This window comes from Neovison vison, chromosome 13 (assembly GCF_020171115.1).
Source record: "Neovison vison isolate M4711 chromosome 13, ASM_NN_V1, whole genome shotgun sequence".
NCBI lineage: Eukaryota > Metazoa > Chordata > Mammalia > Carnivora > Mustelidae > Neogale > Neogale vison.
The window spans coordinates 112,770,709-112,796,286 of record NC_058103.1 but is presented as its reverse complement, the minus strand read 5'-3'; the positions used below and the strand labels follow the sequence as shown (position 1 = coordinate 112,796,286).

General features: G+C 49.1%; 1 protein-coding gene across 1 annotated transcript in view; it reads left to right on the top strand.

Annotated features, from left to right (window-relative positions):
• THSD4 (thrombospondin type 1 domain containing 4) overlaps nucleotides 1–25,578 on the top strand; it is a 568,734-nt gene that overhangs the window by 73,257 nt on the left and 469,899 nt on the right. The window contains exon 4 of the mRNA XM_044229667.1: nucleotides 5,842–6,215. Within this exon, the coding sequence (XP_044085602.1) occupies nucleotides 5,842–6,215 (374 nt within the window). The remainder of the gene's footprint in view (nucleotides 1–5,841; nucleotides 6,216–25,578) is intronic.

Below are 25,578 nucleotides of genomic sequence, written 5' to 3'. Positions count from 1 at the left end.
GCATGGCGTGCCATGTGTACTCCGAGAAGCTTCTTTTTTAATTCTGTTGTTTCACTCCAATGCCCTGCCTCATCCTTCACAACCTCTAGTGGAAGGGAACAAGTCCTGGTTAGGTTCGAGTGTTGGATCTGTTTCTTATACATTATAAAACTTCGACTGGGGATGTAAATTCTTCCAGAGAAGGGAAGAATGGAGGTCTGCCATGCCCCTACGAGGTGACTGGGGGTGTGCTAGATGCTCTACCAAACAGCACTGTCAGATTTGCATGATTTTGTCTCTTACATGTATTTTCAAAACCATGTTTCATCCACTAGGGCACTCTGTACCTCAGTGACCACTTCTGCAAAATGGAAATAAAAATCCTTAAAATGAATCTTAGGAGTATCAGATTGGAGCTTGTGTTAAAGCGGTTCAGGCAGATAAAGGATATCTTGGTCTTCCCCATCACCTCTTCTTGTTCTGAGCCTCTAGTCTATCTGTCCCCTTCTTTCACTGGCAGGTCTGCTCTTTATCATAGAAGGCTGAGGCCATCCAGTATAGACTGCACCACCCACGCCTCTCCATACAGCAAAATACAGCTTTCTGTCTGGAAGATAAAATGTCAGCAATAGTTTTCACTTCAACCTAATGCTTAAAGAGAGAGATCTAGGGGCACTTGCATGGCTCAGTCGTTAAGCGTCTGCCTTTGGCTTGGGTCATGATCCTGGGGTCCTGGGATCAAGCCCTGCATCGGGCTCCTTGCTCGGCAGGAAGCCTGCTTCTCCCTCTCTCACTCCCCCTGTTTGTGTTCCCTCTCTCGCTGTCTCTTTCTCTGTCAAATAAGTAAAATCTTAAAAAAGAGAGAGAGAGAGAGAAGGATCTATAAATAGGTTTATTCTTTACATACTTTTCTACTTCTTGTATTTTTTCCCACTAATTAACATGTTAATTAGTATGTCCACATAATTAATATGCTATATGTTACACATATAAATCTACCTCATTCTAACAGATAAATTATATTTCATTGGATAGATCAGATTTCATTTAACCAGATTTCACTTACACGGATCTTTAGGGGGTCCAGATTTTTGGGGTTTCACTCTTTATAGCAAATGATGCAACAAATGTCATTCTATGTCCAACTTTACACACGATTTTGAATATATCCGTAGTGTGAGCTATTAGAAGCAGAGCCGCTGAGGGGCGCCTGGGTGGCTCAGTGGATTGAAACCTCTGCCTTCGGCTCAGGTCATGATCCCAGGGTCCTGAGATCGAGCCCCGCATCTGGCTCTCTGCTCAGCGGGGAGCCTCCTTCCCTCTCTCTCTCTGCCTGCCTCTCTGCCTACTTGTGATCTCTGTCAAATAAATAATTAAAATCTTTTTTAAAAAGCAGTAGAGCCCCTGGGTACGTGCATTTAAAATTGTGACAGGTATTGCAAAGTGCCCTCCAAAGAAGTTGCCCTAATTTAGACTCCCACCAGCAGTGAACGTTCTTGCCGTATCAGTATTGTCAAACTTTATATTCTTCGCCAATCTAATGGGCATGACATGGAATTCCGTTGTTTTATTCTGCATTGCTTGACTATAGGTGATGTTCAACAGTTTTCACATGTTGTACTTATTTCCTTTTTGTATTGGTCAACCTGGGCTGCTATGACAAAATACCACTGACCAAGGGGCTTAAACACCAGGCATTTGTTTGTCACAGTCCCAGAGGCTGAGAAATCCAGGGTCAAGATTTGCTTGCACACAAATTCTCTCTTTCTGGCTCACAGACACTGGCTTCTCCATATGTCTTCACGTGGTGGAGAGAGAGGGGGATTCCCAGTCTTTCTTCCTCTTCTCCTAAGGACATGAATTCTATCCTGGGGTCCTACACACATGACATCATCTAAAGCCAAGGAACCCCCGAGGCCCTCCCATCCAAATACCATCACCGTGGGGGGCAAAGCGGCACCATTTGAATTTTGAGAGGGACTCAAACATTCAGTTCCTGAGGACCATAAACAACCTGTTCATGACTTTTGTCCCTACTTCCATCTGATTGTTTGTGTTTTTCTGACTGATTGGTTGGAAATAATTGGTAAGTGAGGAAAAACAGCCGTTTAGGGTGCATTTTAGAAATGCCTCAGGTTTTCTGCTTCAGTTTAAAAAAAAAAAAAGAGATTAATTAATTAATTATTTTATTTATTTATTATATATAATATATATTAATATATTATATATATAATATATTTATATATTATATATATATATCTATTTTTGGAACAAAAAGAGAGCACTAGCAGAGGGAGTGGCAGGCAGAGGGAGAGAGAGAAGCAGGCTCCCCGCTGAGCAGGGAGCCCAAAAGGAGGCCCAATCCCAGGACTCCGGGGTCATGACCCAAGCTGAAGGAAGAGCCACCCAGGTGTCCCTTTCTGCTTCAGTCTTAACATGACATGTGTATACTGGGGAAGAAGCAATGTGCTGGCAGGTTATAAGGCTTTAAGATTCTCTTCTTGAATTAGCTTTGTCCAATTGTGATTTAGACCTTGTTTTGTTTTAAAAATTATTTTTATTAACATATAATGTATTTTTTGCCCCAGGGGTACAGGTCTGTGAATCGTCAGGCTTACACATTTCACAGCACTCACCATAGCACATACCCTCCCCAATGTCCATAACCCAGCCACCCTTTCCCTGCCCCCCCCACCTCCCAGCAACCCTAAGTTAGTTTGTGAGATTAGGAGTCTCTTATGGTTTGTTCCTTGGTTTTGATTCTTGTCACTGATAGATCTCGTTAATTAGTCATGATTTGGGGAACATTGTATCTTAGGACACTTGAAAGTTTTCCCGCTATGCTTCCAAGAAAACTCCTTGACTGTCGGAAAACAAGGAGGGTGGTGGTCATCAGGAGGGCCGGGGAGGAGCCGGTTGAGGTGGGGCTCGGATGCAGCTAGGAGACCCACATCCAGAGCACCCCCCTTTATTTTTTCTTTGTTTTTTCTTCATTTCTGTCTCTTTGTTTGCCTTTCCCCTCCCTTCCTTCCTCCCACTGCCCCCTCCCCAGTCTCTTTTTTCTTTGTTTCTGGCTGCGTACTATGAAAATACAATTTTGGAGTATGTGGTTGGATTCCTACCATGGGGACCGAGATGGAATTTCAAGTCACTCACCATAATTCAACTATAAATTAGAGAATTCTTATGAATAGAATAGGATGGAATGTGGTTTCATGTTTTCTTCCCCCAGGGACCCTGCCCAATTTGGCAACGGGAAGCTAAATTAAGGGTGGGATTAGTTCTAGGAAGTGGAGTTCCAGTGGAACTACATGCCTCATGCAAACGTTAGCGACAGTGTCTTCCTTCTTTGTGTTCACGAGGAATCAGGAGGTCCTGGATACCCAGAGTCCCCCGGATGTGCCAGACACATACTTCTGGATTTGTTTGTTTATCCCAGTTATCCTTCTAGAACTATCAAAGGGGGAAAATATGTATTTCGACTCATATTACCCTTCGATTTTCCACCAAAAGTGGGCAGGGAGGCAACATGCTTCAGGGGGAAAAAAAAGGAACCCGGAAATAGGAACAGGCAGGCTTCAGTGTCAGCCCTGCCTGTGCCCCTTACCAGCCTGCGCCTGGGCAAGTCACGCAGCCTCTGGAGGCCCCAGTTCTTTCCTGCAGAAGGGACAAAATGACACCAACCTCTCAGGGTGGCCGAGCACACTGAAAAATGTACCCTGAAGCTAATGGTGTCTACGCCAGAGACCTGGTCCCTCCGTGAGGCCTTTGCACAATGCCAGACTCGGAAAAGGGCCTCAGCAAATGCCTGTCCACTTCTCATCCTTGTACTAAAAACGCATTAGTGTCCTTGGGCTGTTGTAACAAGTTACCACAAACTCAATGGCTTAAAAAAACAGAAATTTCTTCCTCACCGTTCTGGAGGCCAGGAGTTCAATATCAAGGTGTTGTTAGGGCCATACTCCTTTCTGTTACTAGGGGGACATCCTCCCGGCTTCTTCCAGTTTGTGTTGGCTCCCTATGTTGCTGCTCATGGCTGTTATCTCTCCAGTCGGCCTCGGTGGTCACAGGGCCTTCTCCTCTCTGTGTTTTCTCTTCTCATTTCCATGTGATGTGAAGGAGCTCTGCCTTCTTGGGTTTGTTCCACACAAAGGAGAGGACCATCCCTGTACCTTCTTACAGCTCAGTGGTACTGTGGGGACAGAGGATTCGACCGTGAAAAGTCTTTGAGCTTTGAGCTTTGGGCCAAAAAATCTGTCAAAAACAAAGATCTTAGGGATGTCTGGGTGGCTCAGTGGGTTAAGCCGCTGCCTTGGGCTCAGGTTGTGATCCCAGGGTCCTGGGATTGAGTCACATCGGGCTTCATGCTTGGCAGGGAGCCTGCCTCTCTCAGCCTCTGCCTGCCATTCTGCCCGCTCGTGCGCGCTCTCTCTCAAACAAATAAATAAATAAAATCTTAAAAAACAAAAAACCTTAAAAAAAAAAAGCCAAGTTAATCATGGCTTTTTGTACTTAAGATGGAAGGGTGAGGCTCACTCAAAAACTCACATTTCCAAGGAAAGTCATAGTGTTGGTCAGTGCCACACAGGTAAGAAGGACATTCCAGGGGAAGGATCCAGAAACTCAAGGGCAGCTCTCTGCTGGAGGAGAGCTGGGCGTGCTGGAGCTGTGGGAATGGGAGTTGGGTACACTTGACTCCGAACCTGGCTACGCCAACATGACGGGTGGGTCACTCGTCTCTGAGCTTCGGGTGGCAAACCTCTCCTCTGAGAGATGAGAATGGTAGACAGCAGGGCCACGGTGAAGCCTGGAGATGACACGAATTACCTGGTACTGAGTACACACCTGACTGTCACAGCTGTTACCTGAGTCCTCCTCTGAGGCCTTCTTAATCCCTCTCCCCTTCAAGCCCAGGGAAACCAGTCCCCCCAGGGCTCCCCAATCTTGTGCTAGCTGCACAACACTTTTCTGCTGGGTCCAGGCCATTAATGTGGATCTGGGGTGCTTTCCTCCTGGTCCTCAGCGCTCAGCTTCCCGCGGGGATGTAGCTGGTCCTCAGAGCATGTCTGCGGGGGGCACCGTGTCCCCACACTGAGCGCCCTGTCTGGCGCAGCTGTTCCCTGTGAAATGATCGGTTAAGTGAATAAGAGTGTAGAATCACCTCAGGTTAGAACTTTAAAGCCTTCTGACATTTCTCAGGTCTTCTGATTGACCATGGAAGCTGGAAAATCATCACTGTGGTTAAGGACAAATGTTTCGTGCCAGGCTCCCTGCTCTGCGCATGCGTGACCTGACTTACATTTATTGTGTCCCCATGAGGTGGGGACCATCCTTTAGAACACAGTACGGCTCCGAGAGATTCAGAAACTTCCCAGTCACAGGGCTAGAAGTGGTGGCAGGGAGGTGACGCGAGGGCAGGGCCTCTAAATGGCAGTGTCCCATCCTCCTGCCTGCATGGAGACTGGGCCACGGGGCCTCCCCAGCAGCTTAAGGGAAGTACCGTCCGTCTGGGCTGCACCCTGAAGACCGAAGTGTGAGGTTAAGGGGGAGTCCTGAGGGGTAAGCCTCAGGAGGAGCTGAGGGCACCACAAAGAGCTCTCCAAGGCCACGGCAGAGGAAGCAAGGACCGAATTAGGACGTTTGTAAGCCTTGGGCGCTTTGATCTTTGTGCCGCCCTTCCCCCGTTAAAAAAAGAGTTCTATTTTACGAGGGCATGGGTATAAAGACGAATATAACCCAGGCTGGACTGTATTCATTTCGTCCTTCTGATTTTAAAGCCGGCCCAGTGCCTAACAGATGGGGCGTCTGGGGGTGAAGCAGGAGCTGGTGTTCGGGTCCCCTAACAGGCCTCTGTCTCCGCAGGTCCCGCAGCGGATGGCGGCGGCCCAGGGCGTCCCCGAGGACAGCGGCGGCGGCGGCGGCTCCCCGGGCGTGTGGGGCGCCTGGGGACCCTGGTCCGCCTGCTCGCGCAGCTGCAGCGGCGGCGTGATGGAGCAGACGCGGCCCTGCCTGCCCAGCTCGTACCGCGCGCGTGGGTCCCTGCGTCCCGGAGCGCCCCCGCGCGCCTTCGCTGGCCACGTGGTGTCGGCCGTGCGCACGTCGGTGCCGCTGCACCGGAGCCGCGAGCGCCAGGAGTTGCGCGCCCCGGTCGGTCCCGATGCCAGCCGCCAGGGCCCCGGGTCGCGGGGCAGCCGACACCCGCAGGCGAGGGCCCGCGACCCCACGGCGGAAAGAAGGTACACGCGCCCGCCCGCCACCTCCCCTGCCCGTGTCCCTGCCCCTGTCCACCGCCCTGCGCCCTCCCGGAAGCCCCGCGCTCTGAGTCCCAGCCTGCGCGCGGGGAATGCACGCAAGGCAGCTCCGGCCGGCTGGGGAGGAATTCTTGGCTCAGCGTATTTCCTTTCATCTTTTGATGTGTTTTGCAGCCCTTTAAGCGTTGAGGCCACTCCCACCCCACTCTGTGGTTCTGAATAGCCTTCAAAGTGAAGCTAATTCTGAAAAGGCCCTTAGGCATCAACCTTAGGGAGGCCCTGTAGGGAGGGGTGGAAGAAGGCGGGCGTTGGGGAGCCCTCCGGGCCAGTGCGCCCTGGGTGCCCAGGGAAGGGAGGTCGGATGCAGGACGATGGGCCTTTCCTTGCGAGGGCTGATGCGAGTTTCCAATCTTTCCGCAAACTGAACGTCTGTGGAGTCACACGTGCTCCCAGACCGTTGGTTTCAGAAGTCTATGCATTTTCTAGAAAGTTTTCCTGGAGAATTTTGAGTGAACACTCTGCTTTGAGGATATGTCCCATTAAGGACCTAACACTTTTGTAGAGACTGCATAGGGTGTGTTACATAGCAGCGTTCAAACAGTTGTACTGCTGTAAAACGCCTCCCATGGCTAGGCCTGCATGAATACTACCAAGGAGGCTGTGTCCATGGGAAAGGTAGCTGTGTCAATGAATCAGTCAACGCATCTATACAGATGAGTCAGCATTCATTCAAAAGTATTTGTTGAATGCTCCTAGGTCCCGATAGATTCTGAGATCTTATTAATACAAAAACAGTAACAACAACAAACGAACATTTACGGGGAGAACGGGGTATCTGCGGTGACCACTCTTTCCCGCTGTGGCTAGATGCTTCTGGAAGGTCTGTCTCAGCCCAGTGCTGTAGGCCGTCAGTGCATCCACCCAGAGGTGTAGGGAAGTTACAACCCAATCACCCTCCCTGGTCCCTTGATATGCTCAGTAGGAGTTTAGAGAGGACCATTTCACAGGGAAGGTCCTTCAGCCGAATTCTGAAGGATAAACCGAAGTTGGATGGATAGAAGAGGGGAAGAGCTGTGAGTTCCGAGTCCTGGCAGGGCCTGGCAGGGGGAGGGGAAGAGAAATCCACTGGGAGGATGCCTCCTTCCTTTTATCTGAGCACAACCCACAAGAGGACAGCTCCCCATTCCTTTACCTTAGGTCCTTATGGCCAATACATTTTAGAATCCAGAACTTCTCAGATTCTCTAAAGATAATTCAGCGCTTATTTCACATGTTAATGGCTTCTATTCTGTGGTATGGGGCAGAGTCCCATAATCGGTTGTATTATTACTTCTGCCGTGAAACATTTGAAAGTTCATATTAAGTAGGATAAAAGAAGATCCTAATAGTCTTGTGTCCCTTTAGGCCAGGTGTGCAGCCCTATGAATTTTGACACCAAACCAACAGGAACATAAGGAGAAAAGAAAAGAAAAAGCCTTGGTTTTCAAAATTCTCGGTTTGAGAATTGGAGGTTTATAATAACTAAAGTTTATCGAATGCCTGTTCTATACCAGGCACTGTTCTTGTCCCTCGACACTGACGACCCTTTGAAATAATGCTAGTATCATCCTCAGTTTAGAGGTGCAGGAAAGGAGGCCCAGGGAAGAGAAGAAACGTGCCAAAAGCAACCCAGCCAGTGTGTAAAGAGCTGGGATTCAAACCCAGGCAGTCGCGGCACTAAGGACCCTATTAGGTAGCTGTTACACACAAGGAATCCAAGGGCCTATGAGATGAAAGGGATCCCAGAGCCCTAGAGCCCTGGAAAAGCTAAGAGTTGAAGGTGCTCTGGCTCCCGTATCCCTGGAGTGCTCACGGCCTTCTCTTAGAGCCGCTGTGGTTGAGAACCTAGAAGAGCTGCCCAGGGAACCGGCTCTCGCTGGCCGCAGGCCTGTACTGCAGGCATTCTGGCCCATCTGTTTTGGCAGCGGGAAATTTTTTTCTCCTAACATATTGACAGGGGGCCAGTTACTGTTTACTATGAAGTTCCTACAAGTTTTTATCATACTCTCGTAATTTGACAGCTTCAGATGGAGCAGTCCAAACATGAGGCCGGGAGACCCGTCCTACTGACAACTGTCATACTCTTCCCGGCTGACGAAGATCACATTTGCTTATATTTATCAGTCATTAGGAGCTTGCATAGTATATGTGACCCCAGAAGAAATGTCAGTGTGTTCGCTGGATGGCTGTCTGCCCCAGTTTCTGTTTCAGGTTTGAGGTTTGAGGCAAAGGCTGTTAAGGCTTAGATGTTTAAGAAAACCGTTAGGTTGTTATGCTAGGCAACCGAAAACTTAATTGGAGCCAGATAACAAATAAAACAGAACTGTCCAACCTTCCAACAAATATTTATTAAGAATTTACTATGTTGTAAGGTTCTGGGACAGACACAAAGGTGAATAAAAGCCAGGTCGGGGGCTGAAAGCTCTTACTGACAGGCTAGACCAACTGTTTGCAAACTCACTTTTTAAAAAAAATTCTTTTAGTATAAGAGTCCTTTCTGTTATATCAGCATCAGATTGGGACTCGGTTTGTCACAGAGGACATGTAAATGGACTAGTGATTTTCAGCCTTGACCGACCGACCCTTAGAATCTTCTGTCCACCTTTGAAAAATCTCAATACCCCAGTCACATCCCCAAACAACATCTGGATTTCTGGGGGTTGCAGTCCTGAATCTTTAGGGGTTGTCGCCGAGGTTGGAAACAAGGTGTTTGGAAGTATCTCTTAAGGTTCTATGGGGGAAAATTTTGGAAATTGAATATTCTGTAGCCGAATTTTCCAGGCTCAGGGAGCACATGTCAGAATCATTTGCAGTGGGCCAGGAAGGCTTGTTCAAAGTGGAGCTGCCCAGGCCCCAGCATCTCCCCTGCCTAATGGGGGTTCTGTTTTGTAGGCTTGGGGTGTGCCCTAGGTAGCTCCGTATTAGGCGATTCGGACCTACTCCAGAGTTGGAGAACCACTGATCTAGAAGGTTAGAAAAGACATGTGTGTAAATGCCTTCCCTACAAGACAGCGTGATGAATAGTAATGATGCTGGTTGCCATTTTGGATCACGGCCTATGGGCAGACAATGCATCAGATGCACTGTCACATTTATAGTTCATACAACCTGGTGAGGCAGGTGCCCATATTCACATTTTACAGATGAGGAAACTGAGGCTGGGAGGACTGGAGCGACTTGCTCAGAATGCCCTGCTTCAGGAGAGACAGAACCAGAATTCTAAGTAGATCTGTTGGAGTCTAGCACTCAAATCCTTTTCACCCAAAAGGCGATTTTGAAAGTGAAGCTGCTCGCTTTCAGCCGGTGTGGTCAGAGAAGCTGCTGGCAGGTGAGACGGTTCGAGCCACGTCTTGAAAAGTGGATGCGATTTGGGAGTCAAGGCTTAAAATGAACTGCAACTCTTCCTTGCAGGGCTCAGCTCTTGTAGCCAGGGAAGTCTTTGCAGCAGAGGGTTCAAAAATGGGCAACCGCAGCCCTCGTCCTTGGGGGCCTGACATGTAATGGTGGGTGAGTGGCAAACCCACAAAATGCGGAACGTGGGAAATCCTTGAGGGATCGAGTAGTCAAGGCAGGCCACACAGAGAAGGTAGGATTTGAACCCAACCTTGACAAATAAGTAAAATGTGCTTAGCTGGAATATATTTAGGAATGTCTTGAGTCCACTTCCATATCAGACTTTGTCTCATTAAAACATATACATACACAATGCAAATCACACTCTAAAAGCCTTAGAAATCAGGTCAGTATGGGGGCGCGTCAGGGGCTGGGTCAGTTAAGTGCCTGATTCTTGGTTTCCGCTCAGGTGGTGATCTCAGGGTCATGAGATCGTTTGCTTGAGATTCTTTCCCCCTCCTTCTCTCTCCCCCTCTGCTCTTCCCCGTGCTCATGTTCTCTCTCTCAAGCAAACACAAATTTAAAGAAGATTTTATTTATTTATTTGAGAGAGTTGACGAGTGAGAAAGAGAGAGGGCAGGAGTGTGGGTAGAGGCAGAGGGCGAGGAAGAAGCAGACTCCCCAGTGAGTGGGTAGCCCGATGGGGGTCTCAGTGGCAGGACCTCAGGATCATGACCTGAGCCCAGGGCAGACGCTTAACCGCCTGAGCCACCCAGGTGCCCCAATAAATAAAATCTTAAAAAGATTAAAAAAAAAAAAAAAGAAATCATGTCAGTGTTTATTAGAGGTTCCCCAAGGATTTGAGCTTAGGAAAGCTGGTTAATTTTTCTGAGCCTCAGGACCTTTATCTTTCAAATGATAGAAACCGCTATGCCCAGCAGCTGGGATTGTTGAGTGAGTCAATGAAATGATGGGATCCTACTTCCTGTCCTGCAGTAGGTGCTCAGGAAGTTGTAGCTAAACCTCCCTCTAGAGCTTTAAAGGCTGGGTGTTCATGTGTTAGAGTTCCAGTTAGAATTCTGGTTCCTCAGGAAGGATCAGGTGGAGAGCCGGGGCCACAGAGGAAGACCGGGAGACAGGAACTGAGGTCTCGTCCAGGAGGGCAGGACTCAGGACCACACAGCCTGGGTCCAGCCAGGATCCCAGGGCCGGGGCACCCTGCCCTGCGCCCTCTCTTGGTGTGACCTGCTCAGAAAAGCCTGCCACAAAGGGTGGCCTCTCTCTGGGATTTAGTCAGGGCACTGACACCTGCGGGGGCCCTGGACAGGGGGAGTTCAGCCTGCAGGTCTTGACCAACATATTTCGTAATGGTACTCCCCAAATCCTCGCTCTCTCCACGCCCAAGGCGACGTCCTGGTAGAGGCTGAAGGGGGAGGGGTGCAGAGAGGAGGGCACTTGGTGAGCTCTGCTGTCAGGGCCCCAGGACAGCCACTCACTGTGCAGCTCAAGGCCCTCCTTAGGAGGAGCCTTTCCCCCCCCCGTTTCTGGAAATGGGTGCCCACAACTGGAGGGAGCTGGAAGGATCCCCTCCGACTGTAGGATTTTCCCTTTCATAGAACTTAAACCAAATTTCTTCTCATTCCCAACATGTCTGGTGGTGAGGAAATCCATAGAGTATCCTGCTGCCTAGAGTCCCAGTATACAACCCACCAGAAACCTGCTGTAAACGTCTACTGGCCAGTTTAAGTCAGCTTCCACGAAGACAGGTTATGAGACTAGACCTCACTCCTGTCTGAGGATGACGTCGGGTAACCCTCCCTGCTCTGGTTGCTGGAGAGCCTGCTACCAGGCGTCCCTTCCCCACGGGCTTCCTAAGGCTGGCCTACACTAGTCAGTTTTCCTCACCACTGCCCGTGGGAACTAGCTGGGATTTGGGAAGAGGATGCTTGATGGCTTTAATGCCGAGGTTTTTTAAGATAGGAAACACTCCTCCCTTCCATCAGTGGTCATGGTCAAGTTGAGAACTTTCATCCACTGGAGACAGTTGTAGGAGCCAGGGACCATGGAAGTCACAACCGCGAAAATCACGGCCACTGTTGCCATTGAGTGTGTGACACTTGGCATGTCATAGCCTTCAGGTGTCAGAAAGGTTGTGGAGGGCAGGCTTCCCAGAACTTTCTGGAGAGGTGGAGCTAGTTTCCTGTCAGGAGGTTGTCTGGCTGGAGGGGGCTGCCCTCGCCCAGAAGGCACAGACCCACATCTCAGGAGCAGTTTGTGGCCGGTAGTCAGTTATTGCTTTTTGTTCTGTTTCAAATATTGGTCCTTCAGTCTCAACAAACCTATGTTTTTAGGCTCTTAACCAGACCTTCAGGTGACAGGTGGGAACGGGAGCTCGCATAACTGGAAACGCCTGTGTGACAGTGAAGACAGCTCTGGAGTGGACAGGCCTGGTTTGTCTGCCCAACCCCGCCTCTGCCCAGATGTGTGTCCTGCCACATCGCTGCGTTTGCCCCTCAGGGGGATAGTCACGCACCTGCTTCGGTGGGCTGCTGGGAATTGGGCAGTTCGCAGAGTGCTTACACACAGTGCTAGGCCCCTCATAAGCACTCAGGACAGGTGGCAGAACCCTTCCCCCTGCCGGGCACATCGGCCGGCATTTTATATGCAGCATTCTGTCAGGTCCTCATCACAGTCGTGGGTGGCACACTGGTATTGTTCCCAGTTAGGGATGACAGACTCCAGGGTCGGGGAGAAAATGTCTAGACCGAAGTTACACATAAGGAAAGCAAGAGAGTCAGGGTTTAAACCCATCGGGGCTATGGAATGCTCCTCCCAGATTTGCACTTCTAGAAAGGCTTTTTTAAAATTAAAGGTAGCACTCATTGATTAAGTTAAGTATTATAAACCAATACCTCTCTGAGATGAGGGAAAATGGGATCTTTTCCAATATTTGCTCTAAGATTTTGAGTATAGTACATATATGTGCGTGTGTGTGTGTGTGTGTGTGTGTGTATATACACTCACATGTATGCTTATGGGCTTTTACACGGGAAGCCCAGGGGAAACGCCAACTAGGGATAGTCAGCAGCTGGCCAAGCAAAACCTTAACTTTATAAAGGTATTTGCTTTTAAAATCTGCCTGTGGATCACAGAGCTTCATTAGTAGAGCTGACATAGCAATTACATTTTTTTTCCTTTTTGAAAATTTTATTTATTTATTTGAGAGACAGAGAGAGAGAGAGAAAGAGCACCAGCAAGGGGAGGGCCAGAGGGAAAGGCAGAAACACACTCCCCACTGAGCAGGGAGCCCGATGCGGGGCTCGGTCCCAGGACCCGGAGATCATGACCTGTGCCAAAGGCAGATGCTTAACCAACTGAGCCCCCAGGCACCCCTAGCAATTACCTTTTTGTGTTTTGTTTTTGTTTTAATTTGTTCAGCATTCTTTGTGCACTTGCTGTCAACCAGACATTGTGCTAACACAGAAGGGATGGACAGGTAAAGGAGGTGTGGTTTTCAAGGACCTCCGTGTTTACTGAGGAAGTGCCCCAGGGATGACCACTGTGGCGGGGTAGGATGCATGTACCCCCTGTGGGGAAGCAGAGGGCTGTGGGGTCACAGAGGTGCAGCTCACTCTTAGGGAATCAAGGTAATTTCCATGGCGAAGGGTGATTTCCTTAAAGGATGGGTTTGCGTTTTCCAGGTGGGAAGGAGCTGGGAAGTAGTTTAAAGATGAAGTGTGCCAGTGGTTTGGTGACATAAGGGGAACGAGAAAGTCTGCTTTGGCCAGTGGGGTGGAGGGAGAAGTCAAGCAAACAGACATTTACAAGGCTAGGACGGAAATGGAAAGAGAGGTTGGGGAGCCAGGGAAGGCTTCAGAGAGGAAGTGATGACTGAGCTGAGCTATGAAGAAGGATTTTAGCAGAGCCCGAGAGTGAGGAGGGCGTTCCCCCAAAAAGCACACTGTGGGGGTGGAGACCTGAAGGCATGCGTGAGCCTGTCACGTTCTGGAAGTCGTAAACAGTCTGATGGGGCTGGAGCACAGGCTGTGCATGAGGGAATGTCCAGCAAGACTGGGGAAGTCCAGAGGTTCCTTTCCAGGAAGGGACTATCCAGCAGGACTTAAGGGGGTTGCATTAGAATGTCTTTGAGGATAGTTCCTGTTAATGCGGAGGACCAACTCTTTTCCATTTTAAAGCCTGTTGATGTCTCCATTGTACAGTCAGTCTAAATCTCTCCTTCATGCCCTTGTAATTTGCAGAATGGCCATGCCACCCACCTACCCCATCTTCATCCGTCACAAGAAGCCAGGGTTTACTGGTCGGGGAGCTAAGACTTGAACTCAGTTTTATCCTTGTACAGTCTGGAAGCCAGAGGGCTAAAACGAAGGTGTAGACAGGACCGTGTTTCTTCTGGGGGCTTCGGGGGAGGATTTGTTTTCGTCCCTTTCCCATTTCTAGAGTCTGCCTGCCTTCCTGGGCTCATGAGCCTTTCCCCCCATCGCGCTGCCTCTCATCAACTTCTGGAACTGTCAGCCGCCTCTCCTTCTTACAAGGACCCTTGTGATTACGTCACAGGGGCTCTGCTAATCCAGATTATCTCCTCATCCTGTGATCCTTAATCACATTGGCAAAGCCCGTTTTCCACTAAGATAACAGTCTCAGGTTCCTGGGGTTCAGACGTGGGCATCTGGGGGTGGTGGGAGCGTGATCCACCTACCATAAAGTACTTGCCTTTGGAGGGGGGGGGTCTTAATTATACCCTTAATATGCCCTGGGATAGCTTCTGTGTTAGCAGGACCCCTGGCCACTGCCCTCTATCACGTGTGATAATTTCCATGGGAAACTTAGCAGTACTTTTTCCCAGAAAAAAAGAAGAAGAAAATCCATGCTTTCCCCACCCCTCCCTTAAGTGTCCTCCTTTGGACAGTGACGTTAATAAAATGAAAGGTAATAGACGCCTGAGGCAGCTGGTGTGGAGTAAAGGGCTCTGTCTTCCAAACCCAGAGCCCCAAGTCCAGTTCCCGATCCTCCCCAGTGCTTTCATCTTAGGGCAGGTCCCCTGCCTGGGCCTTACTTCACATGTCTGTGAAATGAAGGGGTCCTGACCCATCCGTTAGGGTCTCCCACTCGCTCTTGGCACGTCCCTGAGGCCCAATTGCTGTTTTATATGTTCCCACCACCGTGCTGCCACGCAGAGTAATGGAGAGAGAAGAAGACAGCGGGAAGACACAGCTCTGAACCGCGTTTCCAGACACGCTCGGGAATGTGATGGTTTTCTTTTCTCTGGATGCATCAAGACCACTGCCCTTCACATCCCTCTGCTGGGACTTCTGTCTCCTGACATGACTTTTTCTTTAGAGTGCTATCCACGTGTCCGACCTTCTCTTGGTGGTCTCCCCCTGGGGCTCGGCCTTTTTCTACTGAAAGCATTCACATTTCTTACCTCGGAGGGAGGAGGCTCTGGGCTGGGAGTCATTAGATCCCACTTCCTTTCTCCTCTCCATCATCTGCTAACTGGATGATCTTCGAGAATCATTTCATCTAATCTATAAAATGTGGATAAATATGTGTCCTCTGTCTCCCGCACGGGCCCGTTGAGAGGGTCAAATGAGGTAACAGGGGTACAAGTACTTTGAAAAACAAAAGACATGTTTTAAATTATTTAATGCTCACTGACCCGATTGTCTGAATTTCAGAGCCTCATGTCTCCTTCTGTAATTTCTTGTATGCGTGTGCATATGCCTGCATGTGTGTTTGTCCTCGCGTGTATGTGTGTGCGTGTGTGCACACACGTGAGTGTGTTCTTATGGGGAAGGTCCGTTTCTTTTGGAAATAGGACAGACAGGTTCAGGCCTAGATCATAGGCTCTCCCTACCCTTTCCCTTCTCCCTGGGGAACTGTCCCTGGCTGTGGGTAGGAATGATTTATTTTTTTTAACTCCTCTTTTCCCCACCTCCTTTCTTGGAGGCAATTTGCATTTCATCATTAATAATGCTGGAGAAATATGTGCTTTCTGTTCTGAGGGCCCCTGGAGCCAAGAGGACCCCTTCATGATGCTGGATAGGAAAACTGGCTGTTGATTAAACTTCATAAAACCACATGCCATCTTCCTGACCTGCAGCTGTTACCTAGGGAGTCTTGTTACATACAGCAGGGGCAGAAACCACATGGCAAGGAGAAGGGAAATCTTTGGCCTTGTCTGCATTTCTCCTTGGAAAACCTCCGTGGTGATCCTGGGCAGTGAGCAGAGCAGGCAGGTACAGCTGTCTGAAATGCACACTCTGCGTTTTTGGTGTTCTTTATTTCCTCCTGCAGGGAAAGTTTTGTTTCTTTACCTTCCGAAGCAGGATTTCCACTTAGTCCCTGAATTGTTTGACAAGAGGTTACCCGTTGATGCTAACCAGATAAACGGTGTTTTAATACGCTTTGTTTTCTAAATCAGAAACCTTGGCCCTTTTCGGTGAGAGAGCTTTGTAGCAGAGCTGGGCCCCACTGGTATGTACGTTTCTGCCTGTAGGTTAGGAAAGATTGGAGCCAGATTTTAAGCTTGAGTTACTCTGATCTCAGACAAGGCTCCAAAGAGCCCTTGTTCATTTCTTGTGGCATTTCATTAAGTGTCAGAAGTATTTCATTAGTTATCAGAACAAAGATCACATTCGCCGTAAGAATGCTGCGTTGAACTTCCTCCAAGTCATTCATAACTCCAGGTTCCAGGAGAAGGATATGATGGGCTATGGAAAAAATCTGACTACAATATGTACGCCCCAGAAAGGGGATCTCAGCTTTGCATCTGGGACCCCTAGGCTTCTCCTTGGATGCATGCCTGGTGGCAGCCTGAGATGCCTTTGCGTGAGGACGGGGCTGGGGGCCACATCCTGGATGCCTGCATTACTGTGGTCTCCCTCCCAGATCGTTGCTGCACGTCGCTGATTTGGCCTTTGTGACGATGACTGTTTTATGGCACCTACTGTGTGCCACGCCATTTACACCCGTTTTGGGAGCCTCAGCCAACCCCATTTCACAGTTGAGGACTCTAAGCTGAGGTAGAAACATTCCCGGCATTGTACTCCTGTAAGGGCCAGAGCGGGATCTGAAGGCTGCATTGCCCGACCCCCGTGTCCCCAGTCTTCCCAGTGTTACTCCGAGTCCAGGAGTGGCGCCAGGTGTTTTCGCTGTGCGGGCGAGGGTTTGGGGCACAAGTACTAGGGCCTCTCTGCTGGTCCTCGTGGCAAAGGGCTGACCGCTCCTTCCAGGCTTCTCGAGCAGGCTTCCCTTGCTTATCCATCCATTGGCCCTTTCCTGGACCTATAGCTCTGGCTATAGGGAGAGTCACACCTGATGTTTCTTGAGGGAGGACTGTCTGTCATAGGCTGAATAAAGGTACCAGGTCCTCATTCCTGGAGCCTGCAAATGACCGCTTGTTTGGAAAAAGGGTCTTTGCGGTTTTAATTACCGTAAGGATCTGGAGATGGGGAGATCATGCTGGCTGATACAGGTGGGTCCTAAGTGCAACCGTGAGTGTCCTTATAGGACAGGGGCAGAGGGAGATGTGGTGCCTAGGCACACCGAGGAGACGGTGCCGTGAAGACAGACTCGGGGTATTGTCCTTCGAGGTCACCATGTTGGGGCCACTAGCTGAGGAGTGCTGCGGCCACAGAAGGCGGAAGTGACAAGGAAACAGGCTCTCCACTAGAACCTCCTGAGGGAGCGCAGCCCTGCTGACTTCCCACTGATGCCAATTTTGAACTTCTGGCCTCCAGAACTATGAGTCTGTGGTCGTTTGTTATGGCTGTCCTGGGAAACGAGCACATGGTGTATAAGGCTCCAAGCTAAATCCCAAAGGGCCCTCGTGAGTAAAGCTTCCGTGTTGTCCCTGGTTTGTATGGGTTAAACTCTGTACCTGGAGAGTCAGAGGACGAGCCTTGGGGCCCAGAGCTTGTAGGCTACACAGTAGGGGTTCTAAGGAAAGCCTGCCTCCAAGCCTGTTCCTCTCCACCGTGTTTATCTCCCTTTCTGCCCCAACTCTTTTCTCACGCCAGTGCCCCCTAGGTCAGGCCTGGGCCAAAATTAGGACTTGCCCCAGGTGCTGGGTGGCTCCGTTGGTTGAGTGACTGCTTTTGGCTCAGGTCATGATCTCGGAGTCCCAGGTACAAGTCCCCTGTTAGGCTCTCTGCTAGGTGGGAACTTCGCTTCTCCCTCTGACCCTCACTCTTCTTGTGCGCTCTCTCTCTCAAATAAATAAAATCTTAAAAAAAAAAAAAAATGAGGACTTGCTCCTAGAGCTTTCCTTTCCTTCCTTATGGTTTGACTTCCAGGTACACAGTGTTGTCTGTGTTCCCTCCCAGATCTCTTTCCCACAGAAACATGTGGTCCCCTTTGGGCCATGCGCACCCAGGAGCTGTGAGCCGAGATTTCCTTCTCCCTCCACAACTGGAACACAGGTCACTGTGGGCTAGTGCTGGAAATGTTTTCTTTCTGGATTTGGAGGGAAGCGGTAATATCTTCCCCGTGTTTTCCAATAAATTCTCATTCCAGACAGCCCATCCCTATAATCCTCTGTGGATGGCACTCGGTATTTACAGCTGTTTGAGCCCCTGAAGAGCTTACCGTGCACTCATTCGGTCCCATTGGTTAATATTACAATAACATCCGTTCACGCAGACTTAGGCTCAGACATGTTGTTCAGCATCTTGTGGACTCAGTTTCCTTGCGTATAAAATAGGGGTGATGACCCACTCTGCGATTTGCAGTGGTGGTTGAGTGGGGTAACCTGCATATGCCATTTGGCGGGCATTCCCTACATCACTGCTATCTAAATACTGAATGTATATTTAAGTGCACGATGCTGGTATCTTGGGGGATGGAGTAAAACTCTAGAGCAAATCCCTCTTTCTTCCAGTTAACTGAGGGTGACAGACTTCCACCTAAATATCTTCCCTTTAATGCAAGGAAGAAAGTCATGCCTCATTCTTCACACAAGGTTATTATGCTGGGAATAGTTCCTATTTATGATAAAGAAAAAAATGAAGTGATGTATGGTGTGTGGATACATAAAACGTGGTTTAAACATTCAGAGCAGGAGAGGCATCCAAAATATGAGAGAAATAGCACTGCGTCCTTCTTGGGACTTTCGAATAAAAGAGGTTCAAGAAATGTTAGTTGCATTATAATCACGAATGCTGTTGTATTAATGAATTCAGCAGGACTTGGGGGTCCTGCTTCAACCTGCTGGAGGTCAGCCTCTGGGGCGGGGGGCCACTGTTTGAGGGTCCCCAGGGGAGAGGGGTTAGGAGCTCACATTTGCTTAGCACCTGCCCAGGCCAGGCACTGTGCCCCACAGGTAATCTCATTGGGTTTCCCCTAAGCCCCTGTAGTCCTGGAGGGCAGCTCAGGTTCGGATTACGTCCCACACCAGCCATGGGTTTGACTCCCAAGAGGACTTCTCTCAGTTACGCTGGAGAAATGAATGCATTTACTGTTCTCTTGTGCAAAATCAGCTCCATACCACTCAGCCCGCATTTGGCTCTCTGCCTCTGCAGTGACCCTCACGTGTCAAGGTTGGAGGCTCTTTGTCTCTCACCTTCGAGGAAGTGCAGCCACCATGGTAACCACCGTTTAGGGAGGGCCACTGAGAGACACTTACCTTCATTATTTCACTGACTCTGCGTTCCAGCCACGTGACGTGGGTGCTCTGAGCCCATCTTAATGGTGGGATGTGCTGTGGAGTGACGTACCCAGGATCACACAGGTGATTAGTGGCTGCTCTGGCTTGTTTTGTGGACTACCTACCTGGGCCTTTGTCCCAGCTGATCTCTTACCTGCCTTGCTTTTCAGTGCCCAGCCCAGCAGGGTGAGGCTGCCGTCTCGGTTCTGAATTCTCTAGTGTGAACTAAGCCTCAGCTGGAAATGCTGTCTGTTGGACCACCACTAGTTCATTTCTTGCTTTTACATGAATCCAAAAAGATTCCCCTTCCTCTAGCCAGATTCTTCTCTCCACTGGGGAGGCACATTGGATTTCAACCCCCCAGAGGTCCTTGTGCAGGGCATAACCTTCTCAACTAGAAGTACTGTCCCTCTAGCCGCTGGACACCATTGCTTTCTGCTGGTCTGAAATTAGCTTGCCGGAACACCCACTCAGTTGTCTTTATTCTGCCCGCTCTGAGCCCTCGCCGAATAAAAGCACCTCAGGATGGGTCCTGCGAAGCCAGGATCACTCAGATGTGTAGGGGCACGAGTGAGCCCAATGACGGCTCATTCTTAGGCACACTCGGCTGATTTTTCAAACACTCTAAAGAAAAAGAAGCAGCCTGGTGATAATATCTGAAATCAGAATCTAAGTCCTCTGCCAGGATTGCTCTGAAGGGCTGGGTCTGTTCTGAAGACTTCTCCTCTGTTTTATTTTTAGGGGTATGTGTAGGGTCGGCTGTCCCATGGATCTCACCTCCTGGGAGGCCAGTGGGTGGCTCACCAGGGATAGGGTCTCTTGAAGCTTGGCTTCCTGGTACAAAAAGAGACTTTCAAACTCAGAGCACCTCTACAACCAGCCTTCTGCTTCCTTTGCTAGCTTGCTAGCTTCTTGGCACCTGGTAGTGTTCTCAAATCCCTTTGTGAAAAGACTTCTTTCCTTTCTTTCTCTCGTTAGCACGAATTCATCACTTACCCCTTTGTCCCATCTCCCTCTTCTTCCCTCCCCCATTTAGAAGCCTTCCAGATCTTTCTTTCCTGAAGGCTCAGGGCAAACCTGTCCGCTGACTCTCACGCTGGTCTTTCGGTGCAGGTCCTAAGTACTTTCTGAGGCCCAGCGGCAGACCTGGTTGAGCTGGCCGATGTCTGTGGCAGCATGTGCCGCACAGTAGCCCGCCAGGAAGCCTTTTGTTTTCATCATCTTAATTTTTATTTCCTGAAGTGGTCAGAGTTTTGCCTCTTACCTTCTGTAGACACCAGATAATTTTTGGCCCAGATCAGCTCTGGCAGGAGCTGCAGTCTTCTGAACTTCTGAGAAGACCTATGAGCTCAACCTAAACCTACTTGCTCGAAGCCTCTTTGAACTTCGCGCGTGCTCCCTTTGGCAGGTTGTGTTGTTCATAACGGAACGGGGTGAGTTTCAGGACCCTGGGACTCTCTTTCCAGTTTTCGGCTGCTGACTCCTTTGGGTCCAACTTGCCTTGGATCACATGGCCTCTTGGTGAACACACACTTCTCCCGTCCAGCTGCTGCTCCCTTGCGTTCTTCCTCCCTTCCTTGGCATCCAGGCTCTTGGGCCCTTCTCCATGGTGGCCAGTGTTACCTGACTTTCAATTTCACCTGCTCCCTTTGCTTCCCACCAGATGTGTAGGGCCTTGCTTTCTTGTTTCCTGGAACTCAGAGCCTTTTCATCTACACTAATTGACCCAGAAAGGTAGGCCTTACTGGCGCACTGTTTAGAATGGTGAGCAATAAAGCTGTGGTCTCTCGCATGTGTTATCTCAGCAAACATTCTCGGAGTGTCTGGGGGCAGAGCCGCTGCTGGTCTCGGGGAGAATGCACACAGGGTAAGCAACGGGTAAGCCTCACCCTGGAGAACCAGAAGACCCAGGAGGGAGCCAGGGCCCTTGCCTCATATGTTACCAAGATGCAGGGTTCATGCTATGGCACGGGGGGTGTGCAAGGGGGCCCTTGAGAGCACTCAGGGTGGCTCAGGGGGAGCAAGTGAGGCGCTGATATTTATGTTGAGCTTGGAAGTCTGCTCTAGGGCAGAAGTAGGTAGCACAGAAATGCAGGCGGGGGCCTTGGAGGCCTGAGAGCTCAGTGTGTTTGGGACATGCTGAGTGATCTGTTATGCCTGGAAAGTGTAGGCTTGGGAGGAGGCAAGGGGAGGAAGCTGAAGACCGGAGTTCAGTCTGGTAAGACAGAAGGAGATCAGATGATGAAGAACGGAACAGGGCATCAAACTGGTTGTGCCTTCAAGCCACCTAGGTCTGAAATTTGTTTTCTAGGCAGGGATGAGCCATGATGATTTTACGAAATTGAGGGTGGTGACCAGGGCTGTGTTAAGAAAGACAAAGCCAGTAGAGAGAGAAGTCGAAAGCACATGAGCTTGCTCCTCCTGACTTGGGTACCCGATGCGTGGAGATGGTGTCAGGCAGTCTGGGAGTGGTCCCTGGGGTGTCTGTCATCACCGAAAGTACTAGACTGGGGCATCATAGTTATGGCTGTTCCTTACATAGACTTGTGTTGCCCGAGACTCCGCTTGGGCACGAGGCTGGCGTTGGTCTTCACTGATCTAAAACGTTTCTGGGAGTCTGTTCCCCGATATGGACAGTGACATTTTAGAGGAACATTTGGTCCCATGATGATTTCTGCCCCCTCAGTCTTTGGGGCTCACAGCCTGTTCATAAATGGGTATTTTTATCCAGTCAAAATGTCTGTGTAATTAAGTATTAAGGTTCCTGACTTGGTTTCCCTTTGTGATGTTGTTCGTACGGCAGATGCAGCCTCGAGAGGCCGGGGGGAGGTTTCTGTATTTGCTCCTTAGGACCCTCCCACTCCCAAACACAGTTACGTTCTAAACAATTCAGTGGAAAAACAGGGTAGCATTTTCCTTTTTATGTCGCTTCCATGTATTGAAAGCCTGTGCAAAAGGCATGGAAAAACCATTTTTTTAAGTTTTTATTTTAATGCCAGTGTAGATAACATACAGCGCCATGTTAGTTTTAGGCATACAGTATAGTGATTGAACACTTCCATACGACACCCTCATCGTGACAAGTGCCCTCCTTCAACCCCATCGCCTGTGTCACCCATCCCTCCCCCCAGCCTCCCCTCTGGTGACCACTGGTTTGTTCTCTAGAGTTCAGAGTCTGTTTCTTGATTGTGTTTCTCTCTCTCTCTTGTCTTTTCACTTGCTTGCTTATTTTGTTTCTTAAATTCCGGATATGAGTGAAATCATACGGTATTTGTCTTTCTCTGAACTATTTCACTTAGCATAATGCTTTCTAGCTTTATCCGTATTGTTGTAAATGACAAGATTTCATTCTTTTCAAAAAATATTTTATTTATTTATTTGAGAGAACAAGCACGCATGAGTTAGGGTTAGGGCAGAGGGAGAGGAGAAGGAGACTCTCTGCTCAGTGGGGAACCTGACATGGGATCCCAGGACCCCGAGATCATGACCTGCAATTAAAGTCAGTTGCTTAACCATCTGAGCCACCCAGGTGCCCCTAGATCCCATTCTTTTTATGGCTGAGTAATATTCCATTGTGTGTATATACCACATTTTCTTTATCCATTCATCAACTGATGGGCACTTAGGTTGCTTCCATATCTTGGCTATTATAAATAACGTTCCAATGAACATAGGGGTGCACATATCCCAAATTAGTATTTTTTTATCCTGTGTGTAAATACCCAGTAGCACAATTGCGGATCCAAGGATAGCTCTATTTTCAACTTTTTGAGGAACCTCCATACTGTTTTCCAGAGTGGTTGCACCAGCTTGCATTCCCACCAACAGTGTAGGAGGGTTTCCCTTTCTCTGCATCCTCGCCAACACCTGTCCTTTCCTGACTGGTTAATTTTAGCCATTCTGACTGGTGTGAGGTGGTATATCACTGTGGCTTTGATTTGCATTTCCCTGATGCCAAGTGATGTTGAGCACTCTTTCACATGTCTGTTGGCCATTTGGATGTCTTCTTTGGAGAAATGTCTGTTCATGTCTTCTGCCCATTTTTAAATTGGATTATTTGTTTTTTAGGTGTTGAGTTTTATAAGTTCTTTATGCATCTTGGATACTGCAGAAAAGACATTTTTTATGGTAGTACAAAGGATAAGAAATGACAAATCAGTCTGTCTTGACTCCTTCCTCTTAAGCGATTCCCTATTTTTGCACCCTTCAGAAATATATCCTATTTATATGCATTTTTATATACAATGTATATTTTTTTCTCTGTTCTGTTTCTTTCTTCCTTTTTTCACACAAGCAGCAACATGGACATCCAATGTTCAGTGTCTTTGGTGTTTAGTTCTTTTTTACTTACCTATGTTTTGGAGGTTACTCTGCCGCAGTATATATGCATCTGGCTATTCTTTTAAGCAGGTCCCCCAGTGTCTCTACATACCATCATTTAACTAGCTCCTTATTCCCCCATCTAAGGACATGTGGGTTGTGTTTCACATTTATAATTTATTTTTAAGATTTTATTGACTTATTGGCAGAGAGAGAGAGAGAGCGCACACAAGTGGTGGGGGCAAGAGAGAAAGAGAAGCAAACTCCCTGCTGAGTAGGGAGTCTAACTGAGGCTCTATCCTAGCCGATCCCAACTCTAGATCATGATCTGAGCCAAAGGTAGAGGCTTAACCAACTGAGCCACCCAGGCGCCCCTATGTATTTTATTTTATTTTATTTTATTGTTTTGGAGAGAGAGAGAGAGAGTGCACACATGTGCATGCACCCCCACACACACACACACATGAGTGGGAGGAGGGGCAGAGGGAGAGAGCGAATCCCAAACAGTCTCCATGGCCTGTGTGGACTGACATGGGACTTGATCTCACGACCCATGGATCATGACCTGAGCTGAAACCAGGAGTTGAACGCTCAACTGACTGAGCCACCCAGGTGCCCCTCCATGTACTTTTATAAGCATGTGGAAAGATAACTCCTGCGTATGATTCCTACTGCCCAGCATCTTTTAAATTGTTTATAAAAACCTCTTAAAAGATACATTTGGTCATCCAATGGATTTTGGAGAAAATATTTCACAGGATGGTAATTGCAAATGACATCTCTCTCTCTCCCAGCATAAGGGGCCAACTAGAAATGCTTTGTTTTCTTAGTGAGAGGAGGAGGGGAGAAGGAAGTGCATATCTGGGTGGCTTATGTGGAGGCAGCACCCCCCATTTGTAACCAGGAGTCTGTGATACTTAGTTTTGTATTTCCTTGGGCCTGTCTCAGGTGTGGAGACGGGCAAGCCAAATGGGCCCCATAACGTTGGCTTGGTTAGAATTTCGTTTTGATATATAACAGTGGCAAATGTGACTATGGCATCAAGGATTCCTTAAAATCATGCGGAGGTGACTCACTAGATGTAGTAGGAATCCGTAGGAGCTCAGACTTTTCTCAGCAGCATCTGGCACAGGGACTCCCCGGCACCCCTGCTTCTGCCCGGCATCTCTAGTCGTCATCAACCTCCCATCTTCCCTGTGGAAGAACTGATCGCTGCTTCCCTAGCTATTCAACTTCGGTACTCAGCTACAGAGGAATGCAGCTTCTCTGAATGCCACGACAGCCAGAGCCCCCAGGATCAAGCAGGGCAAGGAGCCCTCCCTCTGGAGCAGGGAGAGCTGGCTTCACTAGCAGCCTCCTTCATGGAGGTCCGGCTTCCCCATGGTGCCCGGGCTCAGACTCCTGGGGCTCCTTGCAGGCCCGTCCCAGGGGCCACTCCTCTGTTGGACGCGGCAGCCCATGTGTGGTTCATGTTAGCACAGCTGAGACAGCCGGGGCCCCTCACAGAGACTTGTCTGAGCTCTAAGGCCAAACAAAAGGGAAATAAACATGGAGAGTCTAAGAAATGCAAACATCTTGGCTTCTGGACGGCAGGCTGCTCTCTCTGCCCATTCCACTCGGTGCTCAGCAAAGAGGTGGGAAGTCGTCCAATGGCCACAGGCAGCTTCCAGCCAGTCTCGTTCGGTGGATCTCCAGCTCTCACAGACATGCATGGAGGCGCCCCGACCCCTTAATTCTTTCCTCCTTTTGAGAATAAAGGGGGAGTCCCGGCCCCGCCAGTTCCCTCTTTGCATTCCGAGAACCTCTTAGTTCTCCAGGGCTCGATACCAGGAATGACCCCTCCCAGTGGATGAGACTTTTATCCTTACATAGAGGGAGGTGGCCTTATCCTCCGTGCCACACCAGTTTAGCAGTGTTTTCATAAAATATATTTCGTAAGGCAAAAGTGAAACAAATGCATGAATGGGAAGAGAGGATTTTCCTCTCTTTGGC